The sequence below is a fragment of the Drosophila yakuba genome, chromosome 3R (assembly GCF_016746365.2).
Source record: "Drosophila yakuba strain Tai18E2 chromosome 3R, Prin_Dyak_Tai18E2_2.1, whole genome shotgun sequence".
NCBI lineage: Eukaryota > Metazoa > Arthropoda > Insecta > Diptera > Drosophilidae > Drosophila > Drosophila yakuba.
Genome location: NC_052530.2, coordinates 17,480,600 through 17,495,905, shown reverse-complemented (window position 1 = coordinate 17,495,905; position 15,306 = coordinate 17,480,600). Strand labels below are relative to the sequence as shown.

Sequence of the window (15,306 nt, the reverse complement as noted above, 5' to 3'; positions counted from 1 at the left end):
CGGAGACTTAAACCCAATTACTGTTTGCCCACTAAAGTTCGTTTGCTCGTTTGAATTAATTTCTGTTGAAGCGCAATAAACAATTTGAAAATTTAAATAAGTTATTTACAAAAGTCTTGCAATGCTCTCCCGAAACAATTATAAGTGCCTTGAAAAAGGCCCCTTAGATAACGCCTCTTTCGACCAATGTCCAGTTCCTGATCTTGACCCAAATTTAAGTTTCAAGCGCCTACCAACACTTGTTGCTTTCTCCATTTCACCTACCAACATTTCACCGAACCATATTAGTAGTAAAAATATGAAAAACCGAAAACTTCGCTGCATCGTGGACAATTGCTATGAGAGTGGCCAGCAGGATAGTAGCTCCATGTATAAGTTTCCCATAAATCCTGTTGTCAGGCAGAAGTGGATGGACAACATTGGAGACATAAAATATATGAACTTGTTTAACAGTCGGGTGTGTAGGCGGCACTTTGAGACACAGTGTTTTGGCAAGACCAAAGTGTTTTCCTGGGCGGTTCCCACACTCTACCTGAGTAAGTGCATCAGAGCAGACTCCTAATTGGCTCCCCTAACCTGTTCTCTTCAATATTTCAGATAAGCAAGAAGTGGTGCACCAAGTCAGTAAGCCAAGCAGGAATGTTTTCATCCGCAGATGCAGCGTCAGGAACTGCCCTTCACGATCTCCTCCAGAAAGACTGCATTTCTTTCCCGCGAATCCCGAAATGCGCAAGGAATGGATGGAAATATGTCGTCTTACGTTGGACAACAAGTGGCTGTTCATTTGCGGTCGACACTTTCGTCAGACTTATCTGCCAAATAGCAAGGGAAACCTTAGAAAGGACGCCATTCCAGAGTTCCACTTAGGAACGGAAGAGGAGGATCCCCTTGGAAAGAGCATCACAAGCATGAAATCATGTTCTAATAAAAGCATTATAAGTTTCAAGAGCGACGATTCTGGCATCGACGAGGAAAGTTTCAAGGAGAGAAAGCCACACGATCCATGCGCCAATTGTCTTGATCTTAAACAGCAATTAGCAGCTGCTCTTCTTCGCGTTCAGCAGTTGGAGGAAAAAAAAGAACAAGAGGATACAACAGACAGCGATGAGGAGGAAGAGCACATATTCATTCTAATGAAGTAGAGTACTGCTTCTCTTCATAACTTAAATTAGATTTATTCTAGTGCATAACCAGTTCTAGTTGAATCAGTCGCCTGTTGGTGTCGTTGGGCAGGCGATACGGCATAGTGGCTGCCATGTTGGATAGGCCTTTGGCCCGCTGCCGGAGCTGCTGCATCTGGCTCTGTTCCAGTGAGCTGCCCGTTCCTGTCTTCAGCTGCTTGTACTGCCGCTGGGCGATTTCCATGGCGGCCACAATAACGTCGGGCAGCACCTTGATTACCTCGCCGCTAAGTCGCTTGACATTGGCCAGACACACATCCACATCGTCCGTCGTGTTGGGCATCAACTGCGTCTGCCTAAGCTGATCCAGCGCCGCATTAAATTTGCCCTCATGATAAAAGTTAAAGAAGATAAGCAGATCCTGCAGCAGCACAAAGCTGCTCTTCATTTTGGGCTCCACCTCGATGCTGTCGCTGGCCAACAGTTGGCTGAATCTCTGAGCCTCTTGGCCAAGGCGTTCCCTTAACGATCCACCTAGCGTGGGCAGCTGCACTACTTGGGCCAGCAGAATGCAAACGTGCTTCAAGGCCAGGTTGTACTTGCCCGCCATTTCGTAGAGCCGCGCCGACATCTCAAAGTTTCCCAGGGTAGCAAGTTCGTCGGCCACCAGAGCGGCCATGGTGCGAGTGTCGAACTCCGGGCATTCGAACTGACGGAAGAGTCCACTAACAATACAAGAGACTAGACTTTAGACTGACTAAAATAAAGTAACACTGCCAACTAACCTGTTAACCTCGTCTTGGTCACTCGACTGCCGCTGGCCGAATATCAGATCAATAATAGTGGTATCAAAGACACCGCTGTCCACCACAAGATCGCACACACAGGCCATAAACATGTTGCGGCCCTTGGGATCCCTCAGACAGCGCAGGGTGTAGTAGTAATGCAGAGCCTCCGAGGTGTCCGTCCGCTCAAACCGCTGCACATACTGTCGGATAAGACGGGTTAGGTTGAGGCGCCTCAGTGGCTGCGGATCGATAATGTCGATCGAAAGCAGGGGCTGCGCCACACTGCGTGCACCGCCCAGAAGTCCTAGCTCATGCAGCGCTATGGCCATGTGAACTGCATGCGCGCGATTGTCGTCCCGGCGGGCCAGAAACTCGATGGCCGCTTCAAACTGGCCGGTTAATGCAAGGGTCTCGAAGTAGAGATACGGCTGCTGCCTAGCATTGAAATACTTTTCGCCATACTGTTCTAGAATCAGTGACTGCAGCTTGCCATAGTTGGCGGCGTCACCGGGCTGAATCATGGCCAGCCGGATCCAAAGGAAGTCGTCTATGGTCTTGGCCACTTCTCCGTGTACTTCATTGACATCGCAGCCCAAAAGGATGCAGTAAACAGCTTTCTTATAGGCATCGGTGGAGTTGCGTATTTTGTTGGCGTACTGCAGTCGCAGTTGGTTTTCAATTCTGGAATTGGTTTCGCCCGCATTTCTATCTGCAACGAGCTGGGCAAACTCATCGTGGCTACTGCCAGCTTCACGAAGGAACTCAACGGCCACATCGGCCGATCCGCAGCGCAATCCGTAGTACACCAGCGGCCATAAGGGTCTTTCGCCAACGGTGTCCACAAGTCCGATTGTCTGCTGCGCTCCAAAACGATGGCTAACAAAGGCCAACACCAACTGATAGCTGTTGCTGGCATAGGATCCACCGACTTGGGAGCACATGAACACGCGGTAGCGCCGTTCTAGGTAAGATTTCGCATGGGTAAAGAACTCCGGTCTTTGCTGGCGGCTTTTGATGGGATCACTGCGCAGCGGCTCGCTTATTTGGGTGACGCAAGCCAGCAGAGTCCACATGTCCGTGAGCCTGGACTCGCCAAAGTTCTGGGACAGATGTGCGAACTTTTGGACGAGATTGGGGCGATGGCTACCCTTCAGCAGCAGTTCGTTGTACTGCCGCAACTCTTGGGCGTATACGAGTTCCAGCGGATCGAGACAGGAACTTGGCTGACAATGCGGATTTACGATGGTGGGTTCCGGCAGGCGTTGCAGGTCAATAAAGTTCTGTGATGGCGCAATTAGGGCGTCCAGCAGGCGGGTCTTCTCCTCGTTCCAAGTTTTGTTCATACTGGCCCACTTTTGCTTGCTCACCGAGTCGCTGATCTGCAAATGCAGGAAAAGTCAGCAATTTTTTGGTTTTCTAGTTCCTTACCCACATTCTTGTTTGTGTCCTCGATCACCGAGAGGATGGCATTCTCGCGTTCGTTCTTCAGAAATGTGCGCACATCCGTGTCCGCCTTTACGTCCAGCGGCTCGAAGGTTTTCCGGGCACTCAGCGCCTCGAGCTTCTGGTTCAGCTTGGGCAGGTCCACGCCCTTAGACCCCAGCAGTATGTGACTGGCAAAGGAAGTATATTTAGACTACAATTCACTTTAAATCCGATTTGTTTACTCACGCCTGAATCTCTTTGCCGCCGGTTTGAGTGACGCGGGAGTGGAGCTCCGTGGTGGCCTGCAGGACCTGCTGAAGCGTCCGCTCCACGGCGGGCAGTTCGCACTCCGCCTTCGCCTCATTGGTCAGGTTCTGGGCGCGCTGCAACAGAGTGTTTAGGTCCATTTTTGCAAATAAATAAATTCACTCCCAAAGCAGTCGCACACACTGATCAGAGTGACCAGATGTTGGCGCCATAGCTGTATTAGAGATGGCAGTTTCGATTTTGGTACAGGGCTCTCCCTGAAAAGTAAACTCGCGTAAACCTATTAATTAGGAATTTAACTAATTCTACTTCAATGTCGGGAGATGTTTGCAGACAGAGCTAAGTGGATGTTCCTATCTTCTTCATTATAAAGATATGCATTATTTTATATATTTGTAAATTTATTTTTAGATTTTTTATAGTTGTACCTTCACTAATTTATGTTGTTTTGCCGATAGTGCGACCTGTTGGCCCTTTTACCATCTCTAAAAACGTGATAAACACGCTCGTTTTGTTTTTAAAGTTGGATCCACTTGTTTGCTCACATAATATGGCTCTTTTAACTGAGAAGCGTGTAAAAAAGACACCTGCTCCTGCGAGCGACAGTTCTCCGGAGGAATCCGACTCCGAGGGCAGCCAGAACTCCGGCAGCGAGGCGGAGGGCAACGCCGGTTGGGCGGACTCCATTCTGAAAGTCCTGAAGACCACAAAGCCGGAGACCGAAAATAAAACCGTGCTAGCTCGTGCCAAACACAGCCAGGCGGCTGTGCGGATCGAGAAAGCCGCAGCCACAAAGAGGCCAGGATTCGATTTTGAGATCGAGAAAGGAGAGGTCAAGGAGGAGGACGAGGAAGACGACGACGACGATAACGATGAAAAGCCGCAGGTATCTGCTTTGGATGCCACGCTCACCAAACAGCAGCGCAAAAATGTGCCCCTCCAGCTGCGTGTGAAGCCCAGTTTTCGGGACATAGAGCGCGAACGAACCCTCCGCAAAGTGGCCACCCGAGGAGTGGTGCAGTTCTTCAATGCCGTGCGCATCCAGCAGAAGGATCTGCAGCAGCAGCTTGAGGATGCGGGTCCGCTGGACAGCCGACAAGATGCCGTTCTGAACAACATCAATAAGCGAAAGTTCCTGGACGTCCTCATGAGCGGCAAGCGCGCCAAGTCCACAGCCGTAGATAACGCAGTAAAGAAAGAGGAACAAGAAACGGATGACGACGACGATGACGAGGGATCCAGTGGCAAAAAGAAGTCCGAATGGAGTGTGCTGCGCGAGGACTTCATGACCAACAAGAAAATCAAGCACTGGGACGAGGAAGACGATGACGAGGAGGGCCACAATGACGAAGCGGATGACAGCGACGACGATGATGGGGAGGATTAGCTTTAATTACCAAATAAATGTTAGCTTTTCAATTAACTTTTTCTTATATAATGGTCTAATTAATTGTTTCCGCCTTGGAGGTCATGTAAATGGCCACAATCAGGCCAAACAGTCCGATAGCCGAGCCAAAAATCTCTACAATGAGGATCTTAACAAAGAGCGCCGAGTTGGCCGCATCCGCCAGGGCAGCGCCGGAACCCACGATACCCACAGCAACGCCGCAGGCCACGTTCACCATTCCAACGCAGAGACCAGCCCCAAAAGTAGCGAATCCCGTGAACATATTGGTCGCCATGACATTTCTGTCGGTAATCAGCCGCAGATTGCTGAATTTGTTGACGTTGCCGGAAAGCAGGATGGCCGTGATCAGGCCATAGATGGCCACCGCCTCGCAGAAGATAACCGAAATCAGGTTCTTGGTCTTGATGCGAGGTGATCGCACTCCGCCGCCCGCCACGCTGCATCCAATCATGTAGATCCCACTGGCGGAGCCCAGAACGGACAGGGCGCAGGCGAGGAAGATGCCCATGCCGGACCACAGGAAGGGGTTCGAGGTGTACAGGAACCAGCCGAGACCCATGCGCTCACCCATATCGGTCATCACGTTGGCAAGGATTACGCCAATCGCGCCCAAGGAGGCGGCACCCAACACAAATAGCACGAAAAATAATCCAAAATTCATTTTAAAGGCCATCTTGCAACCGAATAGCTCTGAGGTTTCAGAATCTAAATAATATATTTTAAGTTAGCACGGTTCAAAGAAATCTTTTGAACTGACAAAAAAACAAAATCTAGTCAAAAATTAATGCCAATAAAAACAGAAGGAATAAAATACATTTGTGTATTTAGTTAGTAGATGAAATGATTACATAGCAACTTATGTAAGTCGGCATCAATTCATGAAAATGAAGAAATAGTCGCAGCTTAACGATTCGATTTGGCCACGCGCTCCAACTCGTCCTTCTTCTTGATGGCATAGGAGTTGGAGGATCCCTTGGCCGCGTTGATCAGCTCATCGGCCAGGCACTCGGCCACGGTCTTGATATTGCGGAAAGCAGCCTCACGTGCTCCAGTGCAAATCAGCCAAATTGCCTGCAAGAGAGCATTCAATTACCTTTATTGTTCTTTAAAATAAAAATTTAAAATGCTATGTTGCTAGCTAATGTTTTCCAGTTAAAAATCTAAGTTTTTGTGAGGTATACAAATTATAAAAAGCATTTTATAAAAAGCTCAATGTATGTTAACGGCTACTGAATGTCTACATATAAAAAAAAATTTATAAAAATGCATTTACTTTTAAATACTTTGACTCCAAGAAATTCTCGAGATAAAGCTCTTTACAACTTTTTACGACTTTGTTCTTCGTTGGTTTTGATAAGAATTTGGAACATTTACCTGGTTGACGCGCCTCAAGGGCGACACATCGACGGCCTGGCGGCGCACAGTGCCGGCGCGTCCAATGCGCGTGGAGTCCTCGCGGGGACCGGAATTGACGATGGCATTGACCGTGACCTGGAGCGGATTCTCCGAGGTCAGCAGGTGGATGATCTCGAAGGCGTGCTTGACGATGCGGCAGGCGAGAAGCTTCTTGCCGTTGCTGCGCCCCTTCATCATCAGTCCGCTGGTGAGGCGCTCCACGATGGGGCACTGTGCCTTGCGGAATCTCTTGGCCGCATAGCGTCCGGCGGAGTGCGGCAGGTAGCGGGCGAACTTCTCCTTCACGGCGATGTAGTCCTGCAGCGAGATGTCGCTGATGGAGATGTCGTCGCAAGCCCAGCGTCCGAAGAGCTTGATTTCCGGCCACTCGGTGGCCTGCTGGGCGGCTATTGTGGTGGCATCCTCGGCCCAGATCTCCTCCTCCTGCGGTGGCACCTGGCTCGCCTCCTGGCTGCTGGACTCCACCACTTCCTCGGACATTTTGGGGCAGTTAAATCGAGATAAAGCTCAAAAAGCGTGCGACTTTGCGAAGCGTTTTGCGCAGAAAGAAAGAGGATACAAAAGGAACGGTAAAAGAAGCTGTCACTTTTAAAATGGCCGCGAAATGCAACACTGGGCCCAGGGGCTGCCAACTGTAGGAACTTTTTCGGCGGGCGTTCAAATTTAAGGAAAGCCTTTTATATTTATTGGATCACACATTATTATCGTTATGGCAATAGTTTTCAACCAGAAATTGGTCGGTTATATAAAACTGATTTATATGTTTCAGGTGATATTTATATATAATCATATAATCTTTTATTTATTTCAATGAAATGTTCACAGATTTTCACTTTTTTCACGTCATTTGCAAAAATATATTTTTGATATCTTTACTCCCGGCTTAAGAGCACATTCTTTCCTCTAAGTAGTTAAATTATATCTGTAAGGCTGCCTCTGCAGAAGTCGATGCAATCGCAAATGAACCGAAACTGCTCGTAATTAAAATTCACATCACAGTATACTATGCTTGGCTAAGCAAATGCAGCAAAAGTTGGGCTTCATTTTACTGCTGACTCGTCAAAAGCTCACCAGTATTGATGTTTACCCCACATACACTGACCAAAAAATGTTCCAAAACAAGTTTAATTCGAGTTAATAATAGTATTCCTTGTATTGCATCAAACGCACCAAAACTCAATACCATGTGATAAAACAAATAGATGCCATATATATGGATGAAGTGTGTAACGCACTCATAACAATTTAGCGCGTGCTTCTGATAAGACATCGCCGTAGTCATACTTTCACACATATTGATAAACAAAACGTATATATTTTATTTGTTTTAATATGGAATACTTTCTATAATAATAATAATGCGACTGTGCATCCTTCTACAACTTCTGCCTCCAACAGTAGCTTGAAATATACAAGTTTATCGTTTTGCGGTAGTTAATATAATACATTCTGAATTAGCCTTTAAAGGGCCAGCGTAGAAACAAACATAACAAACTACTTAAAATCAAACACGGACACACACACACGATGTCTTTCGTTTGGCAAAGAAATTAAATAAACAAATCGCCGTCGTTTTCACACCGTGCACACTCCACAGTCGATTGAGTGATGCTGGTGACTGCAAGTGTGCGAGGCGTGAAAACCAACTGCCAACTTAACCAACTATCATCTTAATAAGTAACTAAGTCCTAGTTTAAAGCGTTTCGGCTGATCGGATTTCGGTTTGTCGGGAGTCTCCTGCAAGCAGTAACTGCGTATAGCAAGTCGTAATTTCCAAAAAATAGGCAAACACTGGTGTTGTGCGTGTCTGCGCGGGGATGGGGGAATGCTTTGATGACTGATTGTTGTTCTTCGTGATGAGAATGGAGTGGCGAAGGCTGTGGGAGAGAGTGAAAGTTTATTTCGTGGCTGACTTGAGTTTGGCTGAGGTCGTAACAATAGCACTCGCAAAACATAGAAAGGCTGGCAATCAAGAGGTTGAATAAAGTTAATCTTCAAAGGGCTGGTAACTCCTTCATACTTAAGAGATTATCCACAAATCCGTAGCCTTGAACTTACATTTGAATTACTTATTACGGAGCTAATCAAATGCAAGAACATGTGGCTGCAATACTCTCATAGCCGCGAGTCTCGAAATGCAGCCTATCAGCGATAAGGATTCAGTTGCTCCGCCGCGAGTGCTACTATCTAGACCTTTGCTGTTTCTACAATGATTCACACTCACACTGGATGGCTGGCGACGGCGCCTACTCCTTGTCGCCCATCTTGGACTTGGAGGTCATGTAGATGCCCACGATGAGGCCGAACAGACCGATGGCCGAGCCGAAGATTTCCACAATAAGGATCTTGACGAACAGGGCGGCATTGGCGGCGTCCGAGAGGGCGGCTCCCGATCCCACAATGCCCACAGCGATACCGCAGAACAGATTAACCAGGCCGACGGCCAAGCCAGCGCCGAAGATGAGGTAGCCGGAGAACCAGTTGGTGTTCTGGATGGCCGCCTGCGACAGGGCCGTCTCCATCGAGAACTGCTCCAGCTGGCCGGACAGCACGATAGCGGTAATCAGGCCGTAGATGGCCACCGCCTCGCAGAAGATGACCGAGATCAAATTCTTGGTCTTGATGCGGGGCGCCTTCACGCCGCCGCCCACGATGCTCGTGCCCGTCGTGTGGATGCCCAGGGCGGCGCCCACGACCGACAGCGAGACGGAGAGCCCGATGCCCAGGCAGGCCCACATGTACGGGTTCGAGGAGGCCAGGAACCAGCCCACGCTCACCCGCTCGCCCTTGCCTGTCATCACAAAGTACAGGGTCAGGATGGTGGCCACGGCGAGGAAAAGCCACAGGAACGTTTGGGACACCACGGTGCGTATTTGGGCCGCCATCTTGCTATTTGTTCACTGTCTGCGGATCGGGGGAGTGTTAGCACGTCCGGATTTCCAAATTTTCCAGCTGACACTCACCGAATTGCAGGCGTAATTGTATTTTCTTGGCCGACAGGTGACTGCTCCGTGCGAAAAAAGAATCCACAATCACATGACGTACATTTTCTCTATCAGTCGCTATCGAATAATCACGCCACTCGATAAGTGCGATAACTCAACCGTGCGCAGCGATGGCCCGCTGGCTCTTTTGTAGCCAGAGCTTAACCTCCTGCTGAATGATGGGAAAGTAGTGAGAAAGTTTACTAGCTTGCACTGCCAAAGGTAAATAAATCATTATCTGATGCAATCATTTCGCTATAGAAGCATTTAAACGTATAAATGTCTTATTCTATTTCAGCTATTCATTTTGACTACCACAGCTGGTATTGCTTAGCGGAGACTCACGCCTGGTAGAGAACTAAAAGTAAGGGTTCACACCGATGGCCGACAGAGGTATCGATAAATCGAAATGATTTAGCAGCTTAGTGCACTTTTAAATTTGAATTTTGGCGGTTATTGTTTTTACCAACCTAAGGTAGTTATTAAATACTAATTTCTTAATTAAAAGTAAAATGTTTAAGTGATACTTTAATATATTAAAATGATTTGCATTTAATAAACGTTTTTTTATAAAATTTTCCTAAGGCTGACAAACATCTTAAACAAGAAACTTGTAGCCCTACGATCTGACTCTGATTTAATATGTTTTTTATGGAAACAATAACTGAAAAGTTTACATACAAATAAAAAATGTATATCTTTATGTCATTTTTATATTTTTATTGTCAATGGCAACTAAAAATGTCTGCCTCCCTCCAAATGCAATTTTCTTGTAACCTATTTGGCTCAAAAGATTTATTCACCTACAGTAGTAAACGTTTGGGTCTCAGATAGGTTACATTTTTTATTTACTGTCATTAAATGTTGCCATATAAATGGCAAATCTCTCGTTTATTTTCATTTGCCTTTGTTTTTTGTATGCATATCAGCAGTCGGAGGCATGTTTGCAGTTCAGTGACCACCGCTCGAGGAATTGTGCCTACGCGCGGAAAACTGTCCTGTCGCCAGCGACTTTTTCAGCTCATTGACTTGGCCGGGAGAGGACCAGGTCAGGTCAAGATTTCGCTGTGGATGGGAGCACGTTTAAGAGCAACCACGTGACGGTAGCGTAATCTAAAGCCACATCATCATTAAATATTTACACTACATTATAATTTCTGTTCTTTTCGTACGCGGCGCGTGTCAGACTCTCATACACAATTACACATGGAAAATATTCAGAAACCTTATTAACCATTACTTTAGATTACTAATAATGGAAACGAATTAAATTGTATTTATTTTTTATTTTATTTTAAAGACTTGTTTTTGCTTGGAGCACAAGTGGTTGTTCTCTTAAGGTACCCCTATTTTTTTTTTGAGTGTAAGACAAGTGAGATAAAGGGATCCGGAGGATGAAATGTCTTACAAGCAACGGAAGAAGAAAAAGTCGGAAAGGCGACACACCGCAACATTCAATTAAACGTAATGTGTTGTTTGTTGTCCCTCGAAGGACAGGTTTGTCCCATGCCCCTTTGGCCCCACCCTTTTTCAGAGCGCCCACACCCCCACCCCCACTCCCCACGATAATAAATGTAAACTTTTCACTTGAAAAATTCACGACGCGCATAAAGAATGAATAAAATGAGATGTCTACGGATAAGCCGGAATGGCTGTGGGTCTGGGTCAAGTCAAATATCACAAGAGAAATCCATTAACCTGCGTCTTTCTTCCCTTGACTGATTTTAGCGTGCGGCTTATCTTTGGGGTTTTTGTTTAGAGAAGTGCAAAAGTAACGAGAGCGCTTATAAATATTAGTTAAAATTATAGAAAAATTTTAAGCGTTAAAAATAAATAATTTGTTTAAAACTCTTAGTGACCAACTAGTAGAAGCGAAAAGTGCGCAAGTAATTTGCCAAGTTTAAGGGCTGCCACACTTATGTTCCACTTGACTGCGGAAAAAACCCCAACAATGAAGCATATGCAAGGGCACAACTTTTGTTCACCTGCCACCAGTGGCAACAAAAACAACATCGGCTGCAGAATGAGCAGTGGCAGCAGAGCTTAGTTTTCTATGGACCGGAAGTTGGCCGGGCATATAAAAGGCCTTCCGCTGCTTTCCGGTGCAATGTTGCATTTCAAGCGTGCCCCAGACATGAGCACCCAACAATGTGCAACATCCACTGTTGCAGAAGCGTCTGAAGTAGTCCGTCCTGGGCACAATGAACCTCTAGGGACTGCTAAGTTCCGACCGCTGGACTGCGACATATGGAGGGCTAATTTCGAGGGGCATGCCGCAAAATGTTTGGCCACGAGTGCGACTTCAGACAAAAGAGTTGGATGTGTAAAGGTTATGCATGCACAAATTAAGAGTGGATCTCTGATACTCCTTGAAATAGTTGTAAAAAATATAGTTTATACTTAAATATTAAATACATTTTCCATACTCAGAGAGTGGGCCAGTTCACTTAGCCAGGTGTTGGCCAGCATCCAGGGAAAAGGACCTGCTTCAGGGTGATTCGCTCTGTGTGGGCGTGGTTTTGTGCGAGAATCCAGCACAAGAGGCTGTGGAGAATTGATTTCCTGTTGAGGCATTTAGGCCGATTTGCTGACCATTGGGCAAAGTTCAAAGGGAGGACAGGTGGAAAGTGGATGGGGGAAATGGTGCAGCAGATCAAACGGCCAAGGGACTTGGAGCTTCAGTGGCTGTTTTGGGATAAAGCGGGTCTGCCGTAGGTCAAGTTAGCCCCAACTCCGATGTCCGGCCGTAATCTTATTTATTTGTTTGGATTTTCCGGAAAGCCGAAGCCGAATGTAATCTGTTTTAACCGCTGTATTTTTATTTTTGTTTCCACTGGTCTTTAACTGCTGGTATGAGCAAACTGAATTGCTTTTATTTTATTTGCTCTAAGTGGCCGTCTGGCATTAATTTAATGTATTGAAATGTAATGTAATGGTCAGTCGGTAACTTATGCAAATGAATTGGCAATTCAATGAAATTTGCCAGCCGGATTGATTTTTCCACTCCTTGTATTTATTTGTTGCTGTTTTTACACGTGGCAAGTGCGGTTCGCTAATGAAATGCAGTTCATTGTGTACATCGAGTTATAGCCATTTATCGATGGACTGGCTGAAAGAGCACTTCATAAAGTGTTTTTAAGCATATGTTGGAAATGTGTATGTGCAAGTAGTACAATCAGCATCTATAAATTTAAATGTAAATGAATACATTTTTTGCTAGTGCTAAACGCAGTTTCCTGGTAATTTAACTTACCTTATTGCTAATCAGGAAGTCCGTAATTTTTGAGCAGCCAACATGAGATGGCAATTTGCAATAAAATACTGTCAAAAATATTATGTATACTTCTGTGGGCCCATCTGCGCTTTGCTCTTCATTTATTTCATTAACTACAAAGGAGATGAATACAGGTTCAGCCAACTCTGCTGAACAAAAAACAGCCACAGGCACTTGGCCAAAAAGTGACAAATTGTTTCAATTCAACAAAAGGCAAAGGAGTCACGGCAGCGAAATGAGTAAGATGGCAAAGGCACAAAAAACAATAAAGCCAGCACAATAATGGCCTAGACCAGAGATAAAAGGGGTGAAGAAGGAGGAGTTCGGATGGAACCGAGCTTTATAGCCCTTTTTTACTCTCGTCCTTCGCACTTGGTACACTGGAAAATGTTAGAAAATAGAACACAGAGGGAGAATTGTGGAAATATTAACTTAAAGCCAAAGTAACCAAATGAGTCCTAAAACCATTCATAAGCAGTAAGCTCATATTTCATAAATCGAACTTTAAAGCTACACCCTTTTCTCTTTTTTTTTAAACATGTTTCAAATGGTGGTAGCGTTTTCGTAATAGATTTAGTAGTACATTTAAATTTGTTATTCTCACTGCAGCGCTTTTTTCGCCCAATCCTTTTCTGTTGTTTTGCAGTTCGGGCTTCTTTGTGTCATTAGCCTCCGTGTCCGTGTCCCTGTCTGTGTCCTTTTTATCTGTTGTACATGACATTTTGGCCTTTCTCATAAGTCTCGGACAGGCGAGCAGAGATCCTGACAAAAGGTAGAGTTCCTCCAAGAATGATGACGGCAATTTGCGGCTGATCCTGTCCACTCCTTATTACTCCCCAGCATACATAATTATCTTAATTTTAACTAAAAACAGGAACTCAAGTTCTGCTGATTTTTTTGGTATTTCGAATTGCAAGGCCATCGTCTTTTGCCAATGCAGTTTTGGACACGCTCTGTTTTCTGTCTAAGGAGTGCACTGTGATTCTGATATCCAAAAAGTAAATGAAGGTAAACAAGTATAGAAAGAAATATATACATATATATATACCAATATATTGATACAAAAATTGTGTAATCATTTTGGAAAGCTTTACGTTAAATATTTAAGCTCTGTTTCCGAAGCACATGTTTTGCTTCATATCGAATATATATTTTTCTTTCCAATGTTTTAGCAATCCTTTCAAAGATTCAGACTGCCATGTCCGCATGCAAATTTCAAGCGAGTGATAAAAATCGACTCCCTGCCCTGGAATGGAAATGCAGTTTGGCAAGGCAAATATTTCAGCGTAAGTAAACTACATTAGCAACTGGGGAAATAGAGGGGGTTTGCTGGTCCAAAAACGAGTGGCAGAATGGGGATGAGCTAGTTGGCCCTTGGTGTGTTTGCCCGTGCGTCAGGTGCAGTTCACCCAGGTTCAGTTTGGCTTCATCCTTGGCTCCCCAAGTGCCGCACCCGCACCCGCCCCATCACAGTCCCAAGTTCTCCATATTACCCATCCGCCCTGTGAGCCGGCGCCCTGCTTCCCGTATTTGTATCCGTGCGGTTGACAGCTCAGCGGCGCTCGCTGCACATGGAAGAATTTGCGGAGGAGGCAGGCTGGCCAGAAATATAAAATCGTTTTGCTGCAGGGCCAAGTTGAAAATGATAGAAACGTTAATCAGATGTTTGTGCATAAGCGATACATGCTGCAACTGCAAATTGCAGTAGTAAGTGAAGTCAAACAGTGCATACTTTAAATGCTTCAGTTAGGTAGTTGAACTTTCTATAGAATGTATCTGAAAGATTTGAACACTCATTGCAGCTTTTCCTGGTTGAGGTGCGTTGTCTGGTTTTCATAGTAAGTCAGAGAAGTCTTCATGTAATTTTCAAAGTGGTTTAATCAATCCCAGCTCCATTCACTCCAATAACCAGCGCCTATCATGAAAGTGTCCTTCATTCACTAGTCAAACATTTGTCCAAATGTGGATATACAAGTTAAATATTGACTGAAGCCAGCAAGCCAAGTTTTGAGTTAGTGAGACAGATTGCCACCGAAATATAGAGTCAAGAGCGGTGACAAACAAATGCGATTAAAACTTTGGCCAAAGACAAACAAACAAAAGTTTTAAAGACTTCTGGGCCGCAGCAAAGCAGCCGAGCAACAAATTAATGAAATAGTTTTGATGACTTTTCGCCCCCAAGATGATCTTCTGCCCAAATTTCCATTTCCCCCCACACACACACACACATTCACATGTGCAATGAGCGCAGTTCTGTGGGCAATTAATCGAAAGTGTTTGCTGCATAAATCAAGGCGACTTATCCGTGCCGCCGAAAGTATGCAAAGTTATTTGCCAGCCAGGAATGCGGCATGCGCCGTAAGTTATGCCAACTATGCCACAAGGAGCACTTCTCCTGATTGTGCACGTGTGTGTGTGTGTGTGGAGTGTCTATGGCGTATCGCAGTGTGTGTGTGTTTGGCGGGGTAATCAGGCAGCAAGTAGGTCAGCGGCAATCAAAGCCAGAGATCCCACGAAATGGAAATCAAATTGTATTGTGGCCGTGTCTGCGTTTCGTTTCGCTTCGCTTCGGTTGGCGATATAAGAAATTATTTCTGTCTTCCAAGCCACTGAATAGAATGCA

The 15,306-nt window shown here is 45.6% G+C and overlaps 6 protein-coding genes across 6 annotated transcripts; 2 read left to right on the top strand and 4 right to left on the bottom strand.

Annotated features, from left to right (window-relative positions):
• The first annotated feature begins 207 nt into the window (after window positions 1–207).
• LOC6537258 lies at window positions 208–1,187 on the top strand. The gene is made up of 2 exons (XM_002097780.4): window positions 208–536; window positions 598–1,187. The coding sequence occupies exons 1-2, from the start codon at window positions 299–301 to the stop codon at window positions 1,140–1,142; spliced, it is 783 nt and encodes a 260-aa protein (XP_002097816.1). The 5' UTR covers window positions 208–298; the 3' UTR covers window positions 1,143–1,187.
• Window positions 1,151–3,799, bottom strand: LOC6537257 (nuclear pore complex protein Nup93-1). Its single transcript, XM_002097779.4, has 4 exons — window positions 3,581–3,799; window positions 3,342–3,522; window positions 1,907–3,288; window positions 1,151–1,846 (listed from the first exon to the last, which is right to left on the bottom strand). Exons 1-4 carry the CDS (start codon window positions 3,739–3,741, stop codon window positions 1,180–1,182), a joined length of 2,391 nt encoding a protein of 796 aa, XP_002097815.1. The 5' UTR covers window positions 3,742–3,799; the 3' UTR covers window positions 1,151–1,179.
• Window positions 3,800–4,076: 277 nt separating this feature from the next.
• Window positions 4,077–5,024, top strand: LOC6537256 (RRP15-like protein). Its single transcript, XM_002097778.4, has one exon. It carries the CDS (start codon window positions 4,152–4,154, stop codon window positions 4,986–4,988), a length of 837 nt encoding a protein of 278 aa, XP_002097814.1. The 5' UTR covers window positions 4,077–4,151; the 3' UTR covers window positions 4,989–5,024.
• On the bottom strand, window positions 5,021–5,683 carry LOC6537255 (V-type proton ATPase 21 kDa proteolipid subunit). Its single transcript, XM_002097777.4, has one exon. It carries the CDS (start codon window positions 5,680–5,682, stop codon window positions 5,044–5,046), a length of 639 nt encoding a protein of 212 aa, XP_002097813.1. The 5' UTR covers window position 5,683; the 3' UTR covers window positions 5,021–5,043.
• A 132-nt stretch (window positions 5,684–5,815) lies between these two features.
• Window positions 5,816–6,991, bottom strand: LOC6537254 (40S ribosomal protein S5b). The gene is made up of 2 exons (XM_002097776.3): window positions 6,384–6,991; window positions 5,816–6,080 (listed from the first exon to the last, which is right to left on the bottom strand). Exons 1-2 carry the CDS (start codon window positions 6,903–6,905, stop codon window positions 5,913–5,915), a joined length of 690 nt encoding a protein of 229 aa, XP_002097812.1. The 5' UTR covers window positions 6,906–6,991; the 3' UTR covers window positions 5,816–5,912.
• Window positions 6,992–7,553: 562 nt separating this feature from the next.
• Window positions 7,554–9,539, bottom strand: LOC6537253 (V-type proton ATPase 21 kDa proteolipid subunit). The gene is made up of 3 exons (XM_002097775.3): window positions 9,389–9,539; window positions 8,650–9,329; window positions 7,554–8,302 (listed from the first exon to the last, which is right to left on the bottom strand). Exon 2 carries the CDS (start codon window positions 9,308–9,310, stop codon window positions 8,672–8,674), a length of 639 nt encoding a protein of 212 aa, XP_002097811.1. The 5' UTR covers window positions 9,311–9,329; window positions 9,389–9,539; the 3' UTR covers window positions 7,554–8,302; window positions 8,650–8,671.
• Between the last annotated feature and the right edge of the window lie 5,767 nt (window positions 9,540–15,306).